General features: G+C 44.6%; 1 protein-coding gene across 1 annotated transcript in view; it reads left to right on the top strand.

The window, feature by feature from the left end:
* cngb1a (cyclic nucleotide gated channel subunit beta 1a) overlaps positions 1–14,418 on the top strand; it is a 36,913-nt gene that overhangs the window by 3,963 nt on the left and 18,532 nt on the right. The window contains exons 4-21 of the mRNA XM_044198330.1: positions 711–813; positions 933–952; positions 1,613–1,627; positions 2,559–2,649; positions 3,517–3,544; positions 3,628–3,700; positions 5,482–5,594; positions 5,707–5,803; positions 6,376–6,405; positions 7,294–7,354; positions 7,468–7,495; positions 9,171–9,259; positions 9,500–9,588; positions 9,848–9,985; positions 10,278–10,319; positions 11,861–11,974; positions 12,893–13,052; positions 13,345–13,381. Coding sequence (XP_044054265.1) covers positions 711–813; positions 933–952; positions 1,613–1,627; positions 2,559–2,649; positions 3,517–3,544; positions 3,628–3,700; positions 5,482–5,594; positions 5,707–5,803; positions 6,376–6,405; positions 7,294–7,354; positions 7,468–7,495; positions 9,171–9,259; positions 9,500–9,588; positions 9,848–9,985; positions 10,278–10,319; positions 11,861–11,974; positions 12,893–13,052; positions 13,345–13,381 — 1,328 coding nt within the window. The remainder of the gene's footprint in view (positions 1–710; positions 814–932; positions 953–1,612; positions 1,628–2,558; positions 2,650–3,516; positions 3,545–3,627; positions 3,701–5,481; positions 5,595–5,706; positions 5,804–6,375; positions 6,406–7,293; positions 7,355–7,467; positions 7,496–9,170; positions 9,260–9,499; positions 9,589–9,847; positions 9,986–10,277; positions 10,320–11,860; positions 11,975–12,892; positions 13,053–13,344; positions 13,382–14,418) is intronic.

The raw sequence follows: 14,418 nt of genomic DNA, 5'->3' as shown, positions 1-14,418 counted from the left end.
GAACCCTGCTACTCACGCTCGTACAGTCTATGGCTCGAATCCCGCGGGAAAAAGAAAGCTCGCTAGCACATCTGTGATCCACTGGCCTTTCTGAAATGAGCAGTGGTGAAAGTTTATATATCCTGCTATGATCAAGGAGTTGATACGCAGACAGCGTTAGCGCGCTAGCTAGTTGAAAAGTTGTCCATAAAAAACATACGATGGATGGAGCGGGAGTCTGTGTCGCAGCAATTCTACTGAAATGAATTCATTGCGGTCTGACCGAGCCCTGAAAGGCTTTATCAGTTCTACTGAACTGCATGTGATGTACATACGTCAACATGAAGGTTTCTCTCCACCAAACAGAGGTTTTGCTTTGTCACATTAGCTAAATTAAACGATAATTAGGTTACTAACAGTGTTTTTATTGACCATGAAACAGTCAGCAGATCTGCTGCAGCTTTGTTACTGACTGCGCTGTTAGCTAGCGAGGCTACAAAAGGATGTCAGTCTGATAAAAATCATTTTAGCAGCTTTTCCAACACCACTGACTGTATTAACACAAAGTAATCTGATTACATATTACATATTTACATTTTTCACACCCTAAACTAAGACTGTTAGGGTTGCTGTTACTGTATCCATCATAGCTTTCTTTGTTTTTCCATTTAGTTTCGGTTCAAACCGAACTGCGAGTAAATTAAAAGGTTAAAACTCTTTCATGCTCGCAGCCCAGCGCCCGGCTCCCAGCCCGGCGTGTTGACGTGGATCAGCGGCGCTCTGCCTCAACCTGCAGTCTCGCCAAAGCTGAGCCGAGCCAACTCCACCACCAAGGTGAGCATCAGATACTGACCCAGGATCAGGCTCTTCAGCAGAGACTCATTCTGAGTTCAGCTCACCTGTATGCCCTGGTAATGTTTCCCATGTCTTCTCCTTCCTTCGTCACCTCACAGGAGGAAAATGCAGCAACCAGGTAAAGTGTGTGTGTATTAATGTGTGAAACAGTTCAACCAGGAGAGACCAAGAAAACGATACAGAATAATGATTTATCATGTATTGATAACACTGGCTCAAACATTTTCAGTTTAACGCTAATTTAATAATTAAAGATTATTGATAAAGTTTAGGCCGAGCTGTGGACGTGAGACTTGCTTTGATACGAGTTGATGAGACTTGATACTTGACCTGAGACTTGGCTTGATGAGACTTGAGTCTTTGATGGGACTCGAAACCTGCACTGATCAGACCTGACTTGCACTTCCTATGAAAATACTTGCGACTCGCTGTGATGAGACTTGAGACTTGACTCGGACTCGCCCCAGAAGACTTAAACAGTTGTGGATGTGGGTGAGATGATGGACTAGAAGGTCATGTGGCCTCTGATGTTGAGCCACTCGAGGTCCTGAACACCGATGGCGGTGGGGGTGTCGGGGGTGTCCAGGTCCAAGTCACATCTCAAGTCTTTGAATAAGAGACTGAATCTAGTCTCAGGTCCGACATGGTGAGTCAGTGGGATGGAAACAATGTTCCTGGTTGAACATTCACTCTAAATCCTTTGGTTTGTAGGAACCAGATGTGTTGAAAATAGTTTACTGATGCTCCCTTTGTGTTCTTTCTTCCGCGTGGACGACAGCAAACCTGAAGACGAGTGAGTAATCACGACAGGAAACCACATGCCAAATACTGAGCCACTTTATAAACCCAGCAACAGGCAGGATGCCAAATACTGAGCCACTTTATAAACCCATCCGCATAAAAATTGCCAAATAGTGAGCTGCTTTATAAACCCATTCAGAGGCAGGATGCCAAATAGTGAGCTGCTTTATAAACCCATTCAGAGGCAGGATGCCAAATAGTGAGCTGCTTTATAAACCCATTCAGAGGCAGGATGCCAAATAGTGAGCTGCTTTATAAACCCATTCAGAGGCAGGATGCCAAATAGTGAGCTGCTTTATAAACCCATTCAGAGGCAGGATGCCAAATAGTGAGCCGCTTTATAAACCCATTCAGAGGCAGGATGCCAAATAGTGAGCCGCTTTATAAACCCATCAACAGGCAGGATGCCAAATAGTGAGCCGCTTTATAAACCCATCAACAGGCAGGATGCCAAATAGTGAGCCGCTTTATAAACCCATCAACAGGCAGGATGCCAAATAGTGAGCCGCTTTATAAACCCATCCGCATAAAAATTGCCAAATAGTGAGCTGCTTTATAAACTGTGGATAAAATAAGTTTTTCTTAAACACAATCCTAAAAGCAGACTTTACGCTTCACTTTCATTCGGTAGCTCAATTGTATAACAGCCATCACGTTAACGGGACGGATAACGTTAAATATTCTGTTCACGGGTAACTTATATTCTTAACTAATATAGAAATCTAGAAATTAGGTAGATTCACACTGAAACTCATCACATGCAGAATCCCAGAGCCGTGGTTCTCGTCATATTGGTCCCACGGGCGTCTGGGATCATCAGAGTTTCGGGCTTCTGGCGTCGGCGGTGGCCGACGCGCTGCTCTGCAGCGCCGTCTCGTGTTCAGAGACCAATCAGCTCTGTTTTGTTTGTTTTTTTACCGCAGACAGGGGATGATAGCTTGGATCGCTCAGGGTTTGGAGAAAGTCGTTCCTCAGCCTGATCTGAAGTCACCGCCAGCTGAGCAGCCCACTGAGGTACATCAGCAGTTACTGCCGGACGTCCTGCAGTAGATAGAGTAGAGACAGCTCTACACCTGCCCCCCTTCCAGACCAGCTTCTGCTCCACCTTCGGTTCTCTGTGTAATCCCATGTGCCTTCTTTTCACCGGACATTAAAGGAAAAGGTCGACATTTTGGGAAATAAGCTTATTCGCTTTCTTACCGAGAGTTAGATGTTCAGAGTGACACCGCTCTCATGAAGCTACAGCCAGCAGCCGGCTAGCTTAGCTTAGCATAAAGACTGGAAGCAGGTAAACAGAAGGTAAGAAAATCCACCTGCACCTCTAAAGCTCACTGATTAGCATGTTGTATTTCGTTTGCTTCCTCTGTACGAAAACCGAAGTGAAGGAACGCGCTCCGCAGGGTTTACGTGCCGGACGAGTGACTTCCTGGAGTCTCTGCCGGTGGCCGGGTCACTGGAGATAAGCATGTTTCCCAAAATGTCGAACTTCCTTCCTTCAAAGCCGGCGAAACCCCGAACAAACTCTTAACCCGACTTTCAACCTGAAAACCTGAAACCAAACGTAACGAATTTCATTGTTTTTTAGCAAAAAAAAAGTAAAGTTGAAATATTAAAACCTATTTAATTAAAATATATTAAACAAATATAAAAGGGGTTACTCAAAAAGCACTGGATCCTACATTTCCCATGATGCAACTTGCCCCGGTGAAAAGTTTCTAAGACAGGCTTTCTGTCATAAATGTGTGGATGTTATTTTCTCCTCCAGAGAAGCAGGAGTCATTAGAAACTCGAACTAACCCTGACGAGTAAACTGAACTCAATGTGGAAAACTGGTGGAGTGCTACTTCACTGTCATGTGACCTCGTGCTTGTTTCTCCTCAGGTGCGTCAAACAGCAGCTGCACCACCAGGTGAGAACAGATCTGAACGTTTCCGCCAGACGAAGATGCAGAGATTCAGACCGGACGTTAAATAAATCGTTGGTTTCTTTCAGCTGCGAAGCCTCAGGTGACCGTGACGGAGTCGGAGCGAGAAGATAAAACCGACAACAAAGCACTCCCGCCCAGGTGAGTGTGTGTGTGTGTGTGTGTGTGTGAGACAGGGTTTCTGCAGGTTAAACACTTAAAGACTTTTTAAGACCTTTCTAACAGCACATAGAATGACATTTAATCCCTGTTTCACCATCAAACCGGTCAAACAATGAAAGCATGATGGAAAACCAGAATTTCACCTAGAATTATTTATTATTAAACCACATTTTTTCAGTCCTTTCCCAGCAGTATGACGCAATAATTCCTAATAACGTAAGTAATTAAATTAACGCGACCTGGAGCCGGATCAACGGCAGAAAATGGACGGATGGATTAGTCAACTAAAAATGATGAATACGTTCAAGTTCATTGAAGTTTGTCCATTCTGAGCTGCAGTAGTAATAATAATAATAATAATAATAAAAAAACTTTATTTACAGAGCACTTATCAAAACAAAGGACAAAGTGCTTCACAACAGGAGAAATAAAATACATAAAATGCACAAAAGCAATAAAATAAGCAGCCAGTTCAGGTAAAGTCAGGATCTGTAGTAGACTTTAGTGTGTAACGTCTCTGGACGGACAGCGGAGGGATGTAACGAAGTACATTTACTCAAGTACTTTACTGAAGTACAAATTTGAGGTATTTCCATTTCGTGAGGGATCTCAGAGGAAGTCTTGTACTTTCACTGCTACGTTTGTAGTTTTTCTGTCCAGCGAAACCACGTATCTCCAGCTGATCACGTGTCGCAGCGTCGGTTAAAGCGTTTTCCAGCTGATCCGAGGGGGGGGGGGGTTAAAGAGTTACTTTACATACTTACATACTTTAAAAATCCCTCTGTTGTTATTTAACACACACACACACACGCGTGCGCCAACAGGACCCGTACACGTGCAGCAATGTGTGGAGCCGGATCAGAGCGAGGGGGCGAACCTCCGCCTCTCAGGCCACCAGCCCACACTCTGCTCTGAGGTCCGTGCTGGACCTGAACCCAGCCAAGTCCCTGCAGAATCTCCCAGTTTATCAGAAACATTCACATTCAAAACCAGCACATTTGGAGATTCAGGGTTTTTCACCGGACAGCGAGGGGATGTGAAAATGAACTAAAGCTGTCGGACACATGTAGCGAAGAGAAAAGTCCAATATTTGCCTCTGAGATGTAGCGGAGAAGAAGCAGTTGGACCAAAGTACAAGTACCTGAGTAAATGTTCCACCGCCGGAAACAGCAAACGTTTCTTATCACGTAGAAAAGGTTTCAGTCGTAGTCATCTGGACGCTGTTTTCAGAATCAAGATGTTTCGGCTCCCATCCTGAGCAACACAGAGTAGCTTAAATTTCTGAGTTCTCAGACCATTTTCACAGTTGAGAATGACTTCAGGATGGGAGCCGAAACGTCTTGATTCTGAAAACAGTGTCCAGATGACTACGACTGAAACCTTTTCTACGATAGAGCACTGCTGGACGAATGAGGGTCTACACCATCTTGTTTCTTACCGCGCTGACGACGTGTCGACAGCACAGGAAACAAGAAATCATCTACTGTTTGGACATCAGGCGTTTTCTATATTAGCTGTTTCATCCAGAGGGAGAGAACATCTGGAAGACATGGGTTTACTTTGAAATACAGAAATCAGACTGCTGCTCAGGTGGAGGACAGACGCCGACTCGATCAGCCAACGCAGAGAGACGGGGAAGAGTTGGCCTGGTTGCATGTGGATGTTTGGAGCAATAACGTTAATGTATAAACCAAATCCACGTGTGATATTTGAACATATATATATATATATATGTGTGTGTGTGTTTGTGTGACTGACAGGGTGATGGACTGGATAAAGCACGGTATAGAGAAGGTGGTTCCTCAGCCGGAGGTTCACGTTCGCTCAAAGGCAGAAGTCAAGGAGAAGACTGAAGCTCCCGCTTCGGCTAAAGGTACCTGCAGCTGCGCGGCGGCCTCGGAGCCTCGTCACCACGACGCTTTTTAAACGGGTCGTGTTGTGGTAGAGAATAAATATTGCTAAGTGTCTGCTGCTTCCTTAAACAGAAGAGGCTCCAGCACCAGAACCTCCTCCAGCCCCGAAACCTCCTGCAGACCCAGAACCTCCTCCAGCCCCAAAACCCCCTGCTGCTGACACTGAGAAGTAAGTTGTTGTGGAAGTTGTTGAACATTATGCACCATAATAACCAGAATTCAAAGAGGGGGATGTTATATATAGTTAGACTGAGTGCAGGTCAAGGATCCAGATCAGGGGGGCTCCTTGGAGACAGGATTTATGTTTTTTAAATTTACGCTAGGTGGTAGTATGCATCTTTAATGTTGATTTGCAATCCGCCATTAACAGAAAGAAGTTTTACAGAAGTTCAGTGACTCATCTCAGTTGTCAGTGTCAGTGTATCTCACAACTACATATATATTATATTTACATATTACAGATACGTATATATTTGAAAATACTTTTCTTTTCTTGTTTCTTCTTCTTTTCACCTCAAAAAACTGAGCTGTTCCTAAACTCTCTTCAGAGTGGAAACTTGGATTTTAGTGCAGACAGAGAAAATGAGCTTTGTAGGCTTTGTTGTTTTACTGCTAGCTAAAGTGTCGGCTATCTCGCTAGCCAGAGCAAACACCTGGACACACAGGAGATAACCTCAGGTGCTCGCACTGGATAAAGTGACTGCTGTTAAGCACTGTTCCCTTTTTCTTTCGTCCTCACAGGTCTTCCAAGGAAGCAGAGCAGCAGCCCAAGTAGGTGGAAACATGTTTATCCAGCATTACAGTAGCATTAAGAGGACATTACTGAGAAGCAAAACAGATCACATGGCTGGACAGCATAATGCCAGACATGCCTGTTGTTTGTAACCAACATAACACTGGCTAGCTACAAACAGGTAGGCTACCGTAACGTCTGACATGCTAGCTGATGTTATGCTAGCTACAAACATCATAAAATCTGAATGTTTGTTAATGTTATGCTAGCTACAAACAGCATCTGATATGCTAGTTAATGTTATGCTAGCTACAAACAGGTAGGCTACCGTAATGTCTGACATGCTAGCTGATGTTATGCTAGCTACAAACATCATAAAATCTGAATGTTTGTTAATGTTATGCTAGCTACAAACAGCATCTGATATGCTAGTTAATGTTATGCTAGCTAAAAACAACATCTGATATGCTAGTTAATGTTTTGCTAGCTACAAAGAGCATCTGATATGCTAATTAATGTTTTGCTAGCTACAAACAGCAGCTGATATGCTAGTTAATGTTATGCTAGCTACAAACGGCAGCTGATATGCTAGTTAATGTTATGCTAGCTACAAACAGCATCTGGATGCTAGTTAATGTTATGCTAGCTACAAACAGCATCTGGATGCTAGTTAATGTTATGCTAGCTACAAACAGCATCTGAATGCTAGTTAATGTTATGCTAGCTACAAACAGCAGCTGATATGCTAGTTAATGTTATGCTAGCAATATCAGACATTATACTAGCTACAAGCAGCAAGCATAATGTCTTATATACTAGCTGATGTTTTAATCTAACATGACATTGTGTACGAGATGTTTGCGGATGTTGAAGGACAAAGGTTTTCTTGAAGAGAGTCTTGGTCTAACACCTCTGTGTTGTGACAGCATGATGGGCTGGATCGTCAGCGAGATCGGTCGCATGTTGCCTCAGCCTGTACAGAAGCAGGTGAGTCGCCGCAGTATGATTCTTCAAGAGTTCATCTCTCATACGTTTAAATCCAAGTTAGGACAGCAGAGCATCACTGAATATGTCGTTACAATATTTGTTCCCTCACGCAGGACGCAGGCAGTGACGAGGTGCAGAACAGTAAGTACGACCTTTCCACAGCTAACACTAACACACGAACATTATTAGCTACTGGGCTCGGGAATCAGCATCCCGTTGATATCGAGGTATTTTAGGGGCTAATTTACACGTAGTTGTTGGCAGCTGGCTTTTGTTAATATACAGGTAATATATACAGGTAATATACAGACGCTACAGACACTCCACTGTGAAGTTTGGGCTGAAAATAGTTTAGAGATGCAAAGGAACAGCTCGGAGTAACGAGAACAGCAGCAAAATTTCGGATTCCAGCAATGAAACACTGCGAGAGCCAAACCAGACGGTTGTGTTACGACATAACGCTTAAAAAGGTTTATTTGTAAATCAAACACTGACTGTAGTTCATTTTTCTTTTACTACCCTCTTATAAAATCCAGGGTTGAAACTTTTTCTAGACCCCGTTTATAAGGAAGTCTTGTTTTTTTTCTGCCCTACGGTGGTTTAAGTTCCCACCTGGCTGCACTGTGACATCACCGTTGGGTGTGGCGACAGGTATCAGCCTGGTGTTAAGTTACTCTCTAATTGCAGTTTGCAGAAACACATGCACTGATGGATTGATTGATTGATTGGTTGATGGGTTTTGCTAGCTGTGTATTGATTGGCAGGGGTTGGTGTCAGTGACGAGGCGGACTCTAACCGGGCTGCTCTTCTCCTTCTGTTTCAGGGGGGAAAGGCGGCGAGAGCCCCTTTAAATAAAAGGGGAAGGAAGCGCGGGACAGAGCCGCTCGCACTGACACTGACAGCAGCAGACACTCTTTAACTGCCTGAAGGACAGACAGACAGACAGACAGAGCAGTTTGTACACAGCGACGCCATAATGTGGACCATAATGCGCACATCTGAACGTGTTCCAGATCAGGAAGACGACTGTATGAGATTGCATAAGTTAGTGTCCCCCAGTAGTCTCACGTAGTGCAGTGTGACATGCCTGTAATCCAGTGTAGTAGCTACAGGGACAGACTGGTCCCAGACTGGTCCCAGACTGGTCCCAGCTCGGCTTGAGCAGCAATCATTCTGCCGTCGGTGCTGCTTCATACTGGAAACTCCCATAAGCTGGAATCTGAATCTGCCGGTAGTTCAGGACGACTTTAGCTTTTTTTTAAAGGCTTTTGCAGATGATATAAAGGCAGCTAACTAAGTGCAGACATTGCAACTCATTAAAGCATTTCGCTGTATGTTCATGACAATAAAGACATTAATTGGAAAAACGAGTGCTTTGTTGGGTGTTTTTTGTTGCGTTGGTTGGTAAACCTCGTCGGGACGGAATCAGCCAATCAATCAATTGATGAGTCTGTCAAACAATTATTAAACGTCCAAACGTGTAAAGTGTATTCTGATCTGATTTTCACCTGCGTGTTTGTATTCCTGATTTATTTGTTTTCACCAATTTTTATTTTCATTTATTTTTTTAACGTTCAAAACAGATTAGTTCATGAGTTTTGTGATTTTACAAAAAAGAGCCCTGCCAGTAGAGAGTCAGACGCCCATTTACTCCAGAACACGGACCACAATAACCAGAATCATCAGTTCGCTATTATCTCGGATAGATAGATTTAGACTTTCCAGCGGCAGACACGTATACAACACACACACACACACACACACACGTATACGCAGATAATCCTCAGTCCTGCTCTTCCCGCCATGTGGGGTTCAGTCCGCATCGGACCGAAGGAGACAGACCTGACACTGGAGGACATGGAAGAGGACGAGAACACGGAGGACGCCAAGCAGGAGGAGAAGGAGGTGAGTCTGACTCCACCCATCCCGTCCCAGCCTCGAGGTAACGCTCAGGGTCACGTTCAGAACGACGGCGAGCAGCTGCTCTGAGCAGGTATCCTACGCGGCTTGTTAAACGTGCCTCGGTGGGCGCCGTGCTGGTGATGGCATCAATGCAGTGGGATTTGAAAAGGCACTAAAACAGTACCTGAGAGTTTTCCATGTGAATAAAACTGGGGTGAAACCTCTCTCTGTGGGTGGTTGCAGACAGAAGACGCAGAGACCCAGATGGATCAAGTGAAAGACGGCATCGAGGAGGAGGCCGAAGAGGCCGTCTTAGCACACATGGAGGAAAGGTTAGCGACCACTCTCTCTGCCTAAATTACTCTGCTGTCCTTTCTGTTTGTTCTTTGTATTCCCACAACTGCACTGAGGATATAAAATGCCTGCCGGTTGTTCCGTCTGTCTAGCACTTCGGTCCTTTGTTATTGCATTTGTGGGACACTCGCAGGGCTTTCGGCTCGTTTTTGTCTTCCTCTGGTTCAGACTCTGTGTTTAAAAGCAGAATGTCCTTGAATTTTGAATCTCGGTGAGTGCTGAGCTCTTCTTTAAAAGACTGCAGCAGGAGCGTCTGGGGGCGGCCCGCATCGCAGAGGAGATGGCCAGGAAGGCAGCCGAAGAGGCGGTCCGACAGCTGGAGGTGGAGCATTCGGCGAAGATCGTCATAGAAACGCTGCCCGAGTCCAACGAGCAGTAAGTCACGTAAACACACAGCACGTGTACACATTAATGCGCGTGCTGTCTAGTCGAAACCCCGTATCTCCAAGCCATCAGCTGTTCAGGAAGTAACAAGAAAGACTGACCTCCTGTATTTAGTTAACGCAGTGCCATTTTAATGGAAACCGCCCTTCGAACAAGTTGAAGTATCTCTGTACAGAAAAGCTGAATGTTAGATGGAATGAGTTTTTAAGACGCATAGTTTTGCAGTGCATATACAGTACATCAGCTGAGACCCGTTAACTGTCCTGCTGTCTGTTCTCAACAGACTGCCCAACATCCTGGAGGAGGAAAACGAGGACGAGCCAGAGTAAGTCCGTCTTTGTGAAACCCGAACCACTACGCTGTTGCTGTCTAACATGCTGCTGCTGTGTTGCGTTAACTGCTCCTAGCTACTGCAGCTTCTGCGCTGACCGAAGAAGACGAGGGCCGGTCAGATACATCACTCACAACGCTTTCATTTGGCATCCATCTGTATCTGTGTACTGGACCGGAAAGGGATGAAACTGACGTTCATCTTCTCGTCTGACTCGGAGGTGTTAGATACTCGGAGGGTTTTGGTTGGAATATTACTTTAAGGGTTTCCTATAGTATTACAGTGACTTTACCTAGAAGGTGGCCATTTCCGTGGTGTTTTACGTTCCATAACATTCGTATAACGTAACCTATAATATTTTAGTGCGAGTTGCGGTCTGGACCTGGCAGGAATGTCAGGACAGCCTCTCCTCATCTTCACAACAGGCGGGGTCAGCGATTCTAATCCGGTACACGTCTTTTTGTCAAATTCAGCGAATATCTTGTTGCTGTTCAGTGTGAGCGCTGTACTCAGCCCCGGCTCTGTGAACAGGAAGCACAAAGAGAGACTCGGACCGAGCCGCACAGCGCTGTTCCAGCCACGATGTGTGCGTCAGGTGACGTTAAAGGACCTGCCCGCGGACATCAGCTGACTCTCTAGTTTAAGATCTGCTGCTGTTGTGATGTTAGCTATAGCAGCAGGAGAGTTGTGAGCGTCGCTGTCTGGAGCTGCTGTGCTGGCTCTGGGAAACCGTCTCGTCCTCTCTGGCTGTTAGCTTAGCAGCAGCAGCTGTAGCGACAGTTTGCTAACCCACAGCCTAGCTAAGCTAACCCACAAGCTAGCTAAGCTAACCCACAGCCTAGCTAACGTTAGTTACATTACTTGCTGTGTCGTCGTCATCATGTTGTTTGTCATGGTGTTGGATTTCTCCAGAATCGCACACCCCACCTTTAATTAAGGCATTATATTCCTGTTTTTGTGCTCATTCTATGTTTATTTTCATGTGAAGATGCATTCTATTTATTCCGTCCTCATCTTTATCTTATTTATACTATTATTATCAAGTGGGTTTTATTTTTTTGTGTTCCCATCTTAATTCACATTAATTAAGGCATTCTATCCCAGTCTTTGTGTTCATTCTGTCGGTGCTACACAAATAAAGTTTATTATTATTATTATTATTATTATTATTATTATGAACTGAAGTTCAAATGTAGTTCTCAGCCAATGGGAGCACTTTTTGAGTCCGAGCTGTAAAACGTCACAGAAATACAGACAAAGTGACCAGTTGTTAAACGGAAGTGGCTCTACTCTCTTCACTCAGTGACGCGTCATGTCAGTACGGGAGCTGTGATTGGTTGTAGCGTTGACCACACTGTATTATGCACTTTCTGTGCTTTGAGCGCCCTCTGCTGGCACAGTTAGAGTTGATCCTCCAAGCTCAGCTGCTGCTCTCTGCTGTCGCCTTTAGCAACTAATTGCTTTCTGACACAACGAGCTGAACCGTCTGACAGGGACTCTCCATCTTTTTTTGTCCCTCGCTGTACACCGTTCAGGCTGCAGACCCTGCAGGAGGACAGTGAAGACAGCACAGACAATACGAGTCCTGCGGAAAATAAAGTAACAGAAGAAAATAACCAAACCACTGTTGAGGAAGCGAGACCGCATCAGTAAGCTCCGCCATAATTAGATAAAGGCTTGCCCCCGCACTGAGATGGAGGGACGCTCACATACCTCATATGATTTGTATCTGATTTATCTGTGGACCATCACCAATTAAAAACAATGAGCTGAAACTGACTTTGGTATAGTACCCTCGAGTACCAAACATCCCTCTCAGCTCACTTCTTATGTATTCAAACCCATCTGGAGCACCAGTGTTGATGATGCGTCTGCACCATCGCTGTACGCTGCACTAGATGAGCCTTACTCTGCGGCCTGTAAGCACACTGGCACTGAACAAAGATGGCATTTAACAACGGGACAGCTTTTGATCTTACAAGACATTTTATTGCCAGGTTCTACTCTCCTCCTGCACTCTGGCGCCACCGTGAAAACCCCCGGGCACCATGAAGCCATCTGAGAAGGCCAACCTTAGCCGGTCGGTCGCGCCGGTCCAGAGTGAAAATATCTTGACAAATACAGGACGGATGGCCATGAAATCTGGTTTAAATGTTCATGGCCCCCAGGGAAAATATGATTCAACTGACCTCGTCTGGTTTGGCATAAAAGTTTGCATTATTCATGGTTACCAGACGATGTGCGACTCTGGTGATGTCCGTCCTTTTCCTTGTTGTTATCAGTCCCTCAGAATCTTTCTTGAGCCAATAGTGTTGTAACAAAAATGCTCTTAAATGTCCTGAGCATCACAGATATGATGATATATATGATATATTTGTCTTGTCTTTATCTTTTTGTTGACTTCGTATGCATTTGCACCTCCTCTAAATGTTGCGTTACCTATACAGTACGTGAACACACCTTAGCAGTTATGCAGGCGAGCCAACCATGTTGGTTCTTCACCTCCACCTGTTCGGTGAACCCGCATGGACCGGTTTTATTCTGCTCTTCTGTCACGTCTTCACCAGGTGCCCGACGGACGTCTTCCCGGCTGAAGACGATGCCACTCTTTCATCAACAGACGCGGAGCCAGCATCGGAGAGGAGAGACCTGGACAGTCCAGTCCCCCAACCGATCACCCAACAACCGGAGCCACGAGCTCCAGAAGCCCAGGCCAGCACAGAGCAGGTGAGACGTCTTTACGTCCGGCAGGTGACTAACATTTCTTTACGCCATGGCCAGGGAGCCTCCTGTACTCTGATTGGCTGGAGGCTGTTCTTTATTTTATTCTTTCTGGAGGTTTCAACGTCACGTTACCGTGACAACAGAGAAAACTAGTAAATCAGTTTTGATGCTTAATAAAACAAGTTTGTATTTAAATTCTGGCAAATAAACGTAAATGTAGATATGTTTAATTCATTATGTTCACAAGCAGAGACTTTAATTCATTTTCTTTGTGTCTTTCTTCATCTTCTCTCAGGCCACTGCAGGAGGAGGAGGAGGAGGAGGAGGAGGAGGTGAGAGCTGAAAATGATTTTTCTCACAACAGCAACAAAATATGTGCAGCATAAATATGTGTTTTCCTACTTCCAGTTGTGTCTCAAAGTCTCTTATTAACTTCACATATGGATGAACTGCACATTTTCTTTTTCACAATAACCGGGATGATTTATTTGAAGATTTATAATAATGTAGAGTTTAGTTTGCCTTGAAAACATTTCTACAAACTGCATCTTATTAGATCTATGAAGGTGTGAAATATGAGAGCTGATTACACGGGAGAACTGATGAAGTAAACGATTTGCTCATTAGTCGGGTTTTACTCAAATCGAACCATGTCACTAACCTTTCTGACTTCACAGGGGTCAAGGGTCAACACCTATAACTAAAGCCTCATAACCAATAAATAACATTAATAACAACAATATAATTTAACTACTTGGGGAGAATGGGACTCAACCATTCTCAGATGTTGCTTGGATCACTAACAAGATTGCAGACGTCACAACCAAGTGTGATATTTCAGTTTGCTCACAGAGAGCGGAGCTATTGATGTCGATTGACAGTTGATCAGTTTGTGTGCAAGGCTTTCTTAAACAGTGAGTCAACTTTCGTAGAAAAGGTTTCAGTCGCAGTCGTCTGGACGCTGTTTTCAGAATCAAGACGTTTCGGCTCCCATCCGGAAGTCATTCTCAATTGTGAAAAAATGGGACGGGAACTAGAAATTTAAGCTACTCTGTGTATCATAAGCCCCGCCCTCAGGAAGGAGTCTACCTGAGTGTCTGTTGATTAGCTAGTTTCACCTGAAACTGAACTAATTGTTTCCATGATGGCCCAGTAATCAGTAATCAGGCCTGTTGTTTTCTGGCTGCACCTCCCTCATCACTGTTAAGTACCTGATTAGCATATGATTGGCTTGACCACGGTGTTAACACACTGTGGTAAACTTTGGGCAGATTGAATCTCAGACCACCATTTCTGTTCAAAGAGGGGTTTTCTTTCTTCACAAAAATGGCTTCTTTGACTCCTCTTTCAAACCAACTCTTCTCTCTAC

The sequence above is a fragment of the Siniperca chuatsi genome, linkage group LG1 (genome assembly GCF_020085105.1).
Source record: "Siniperca chuatsi isolate FFG_IHB_CAS linkage group LG1, ASM2008510v1, whole genome shotgun sequence".
Classification (NCBI taxonomy): Eukaryota; Metazoa; Chordata; class Actinopteri; order Centrarchiformes; family Sinipercidae; genus Siniperca; species Siniperca chuatsi.
This window is presented reverse-complemented; position numbering and strand designations above follow the sequence as displayed.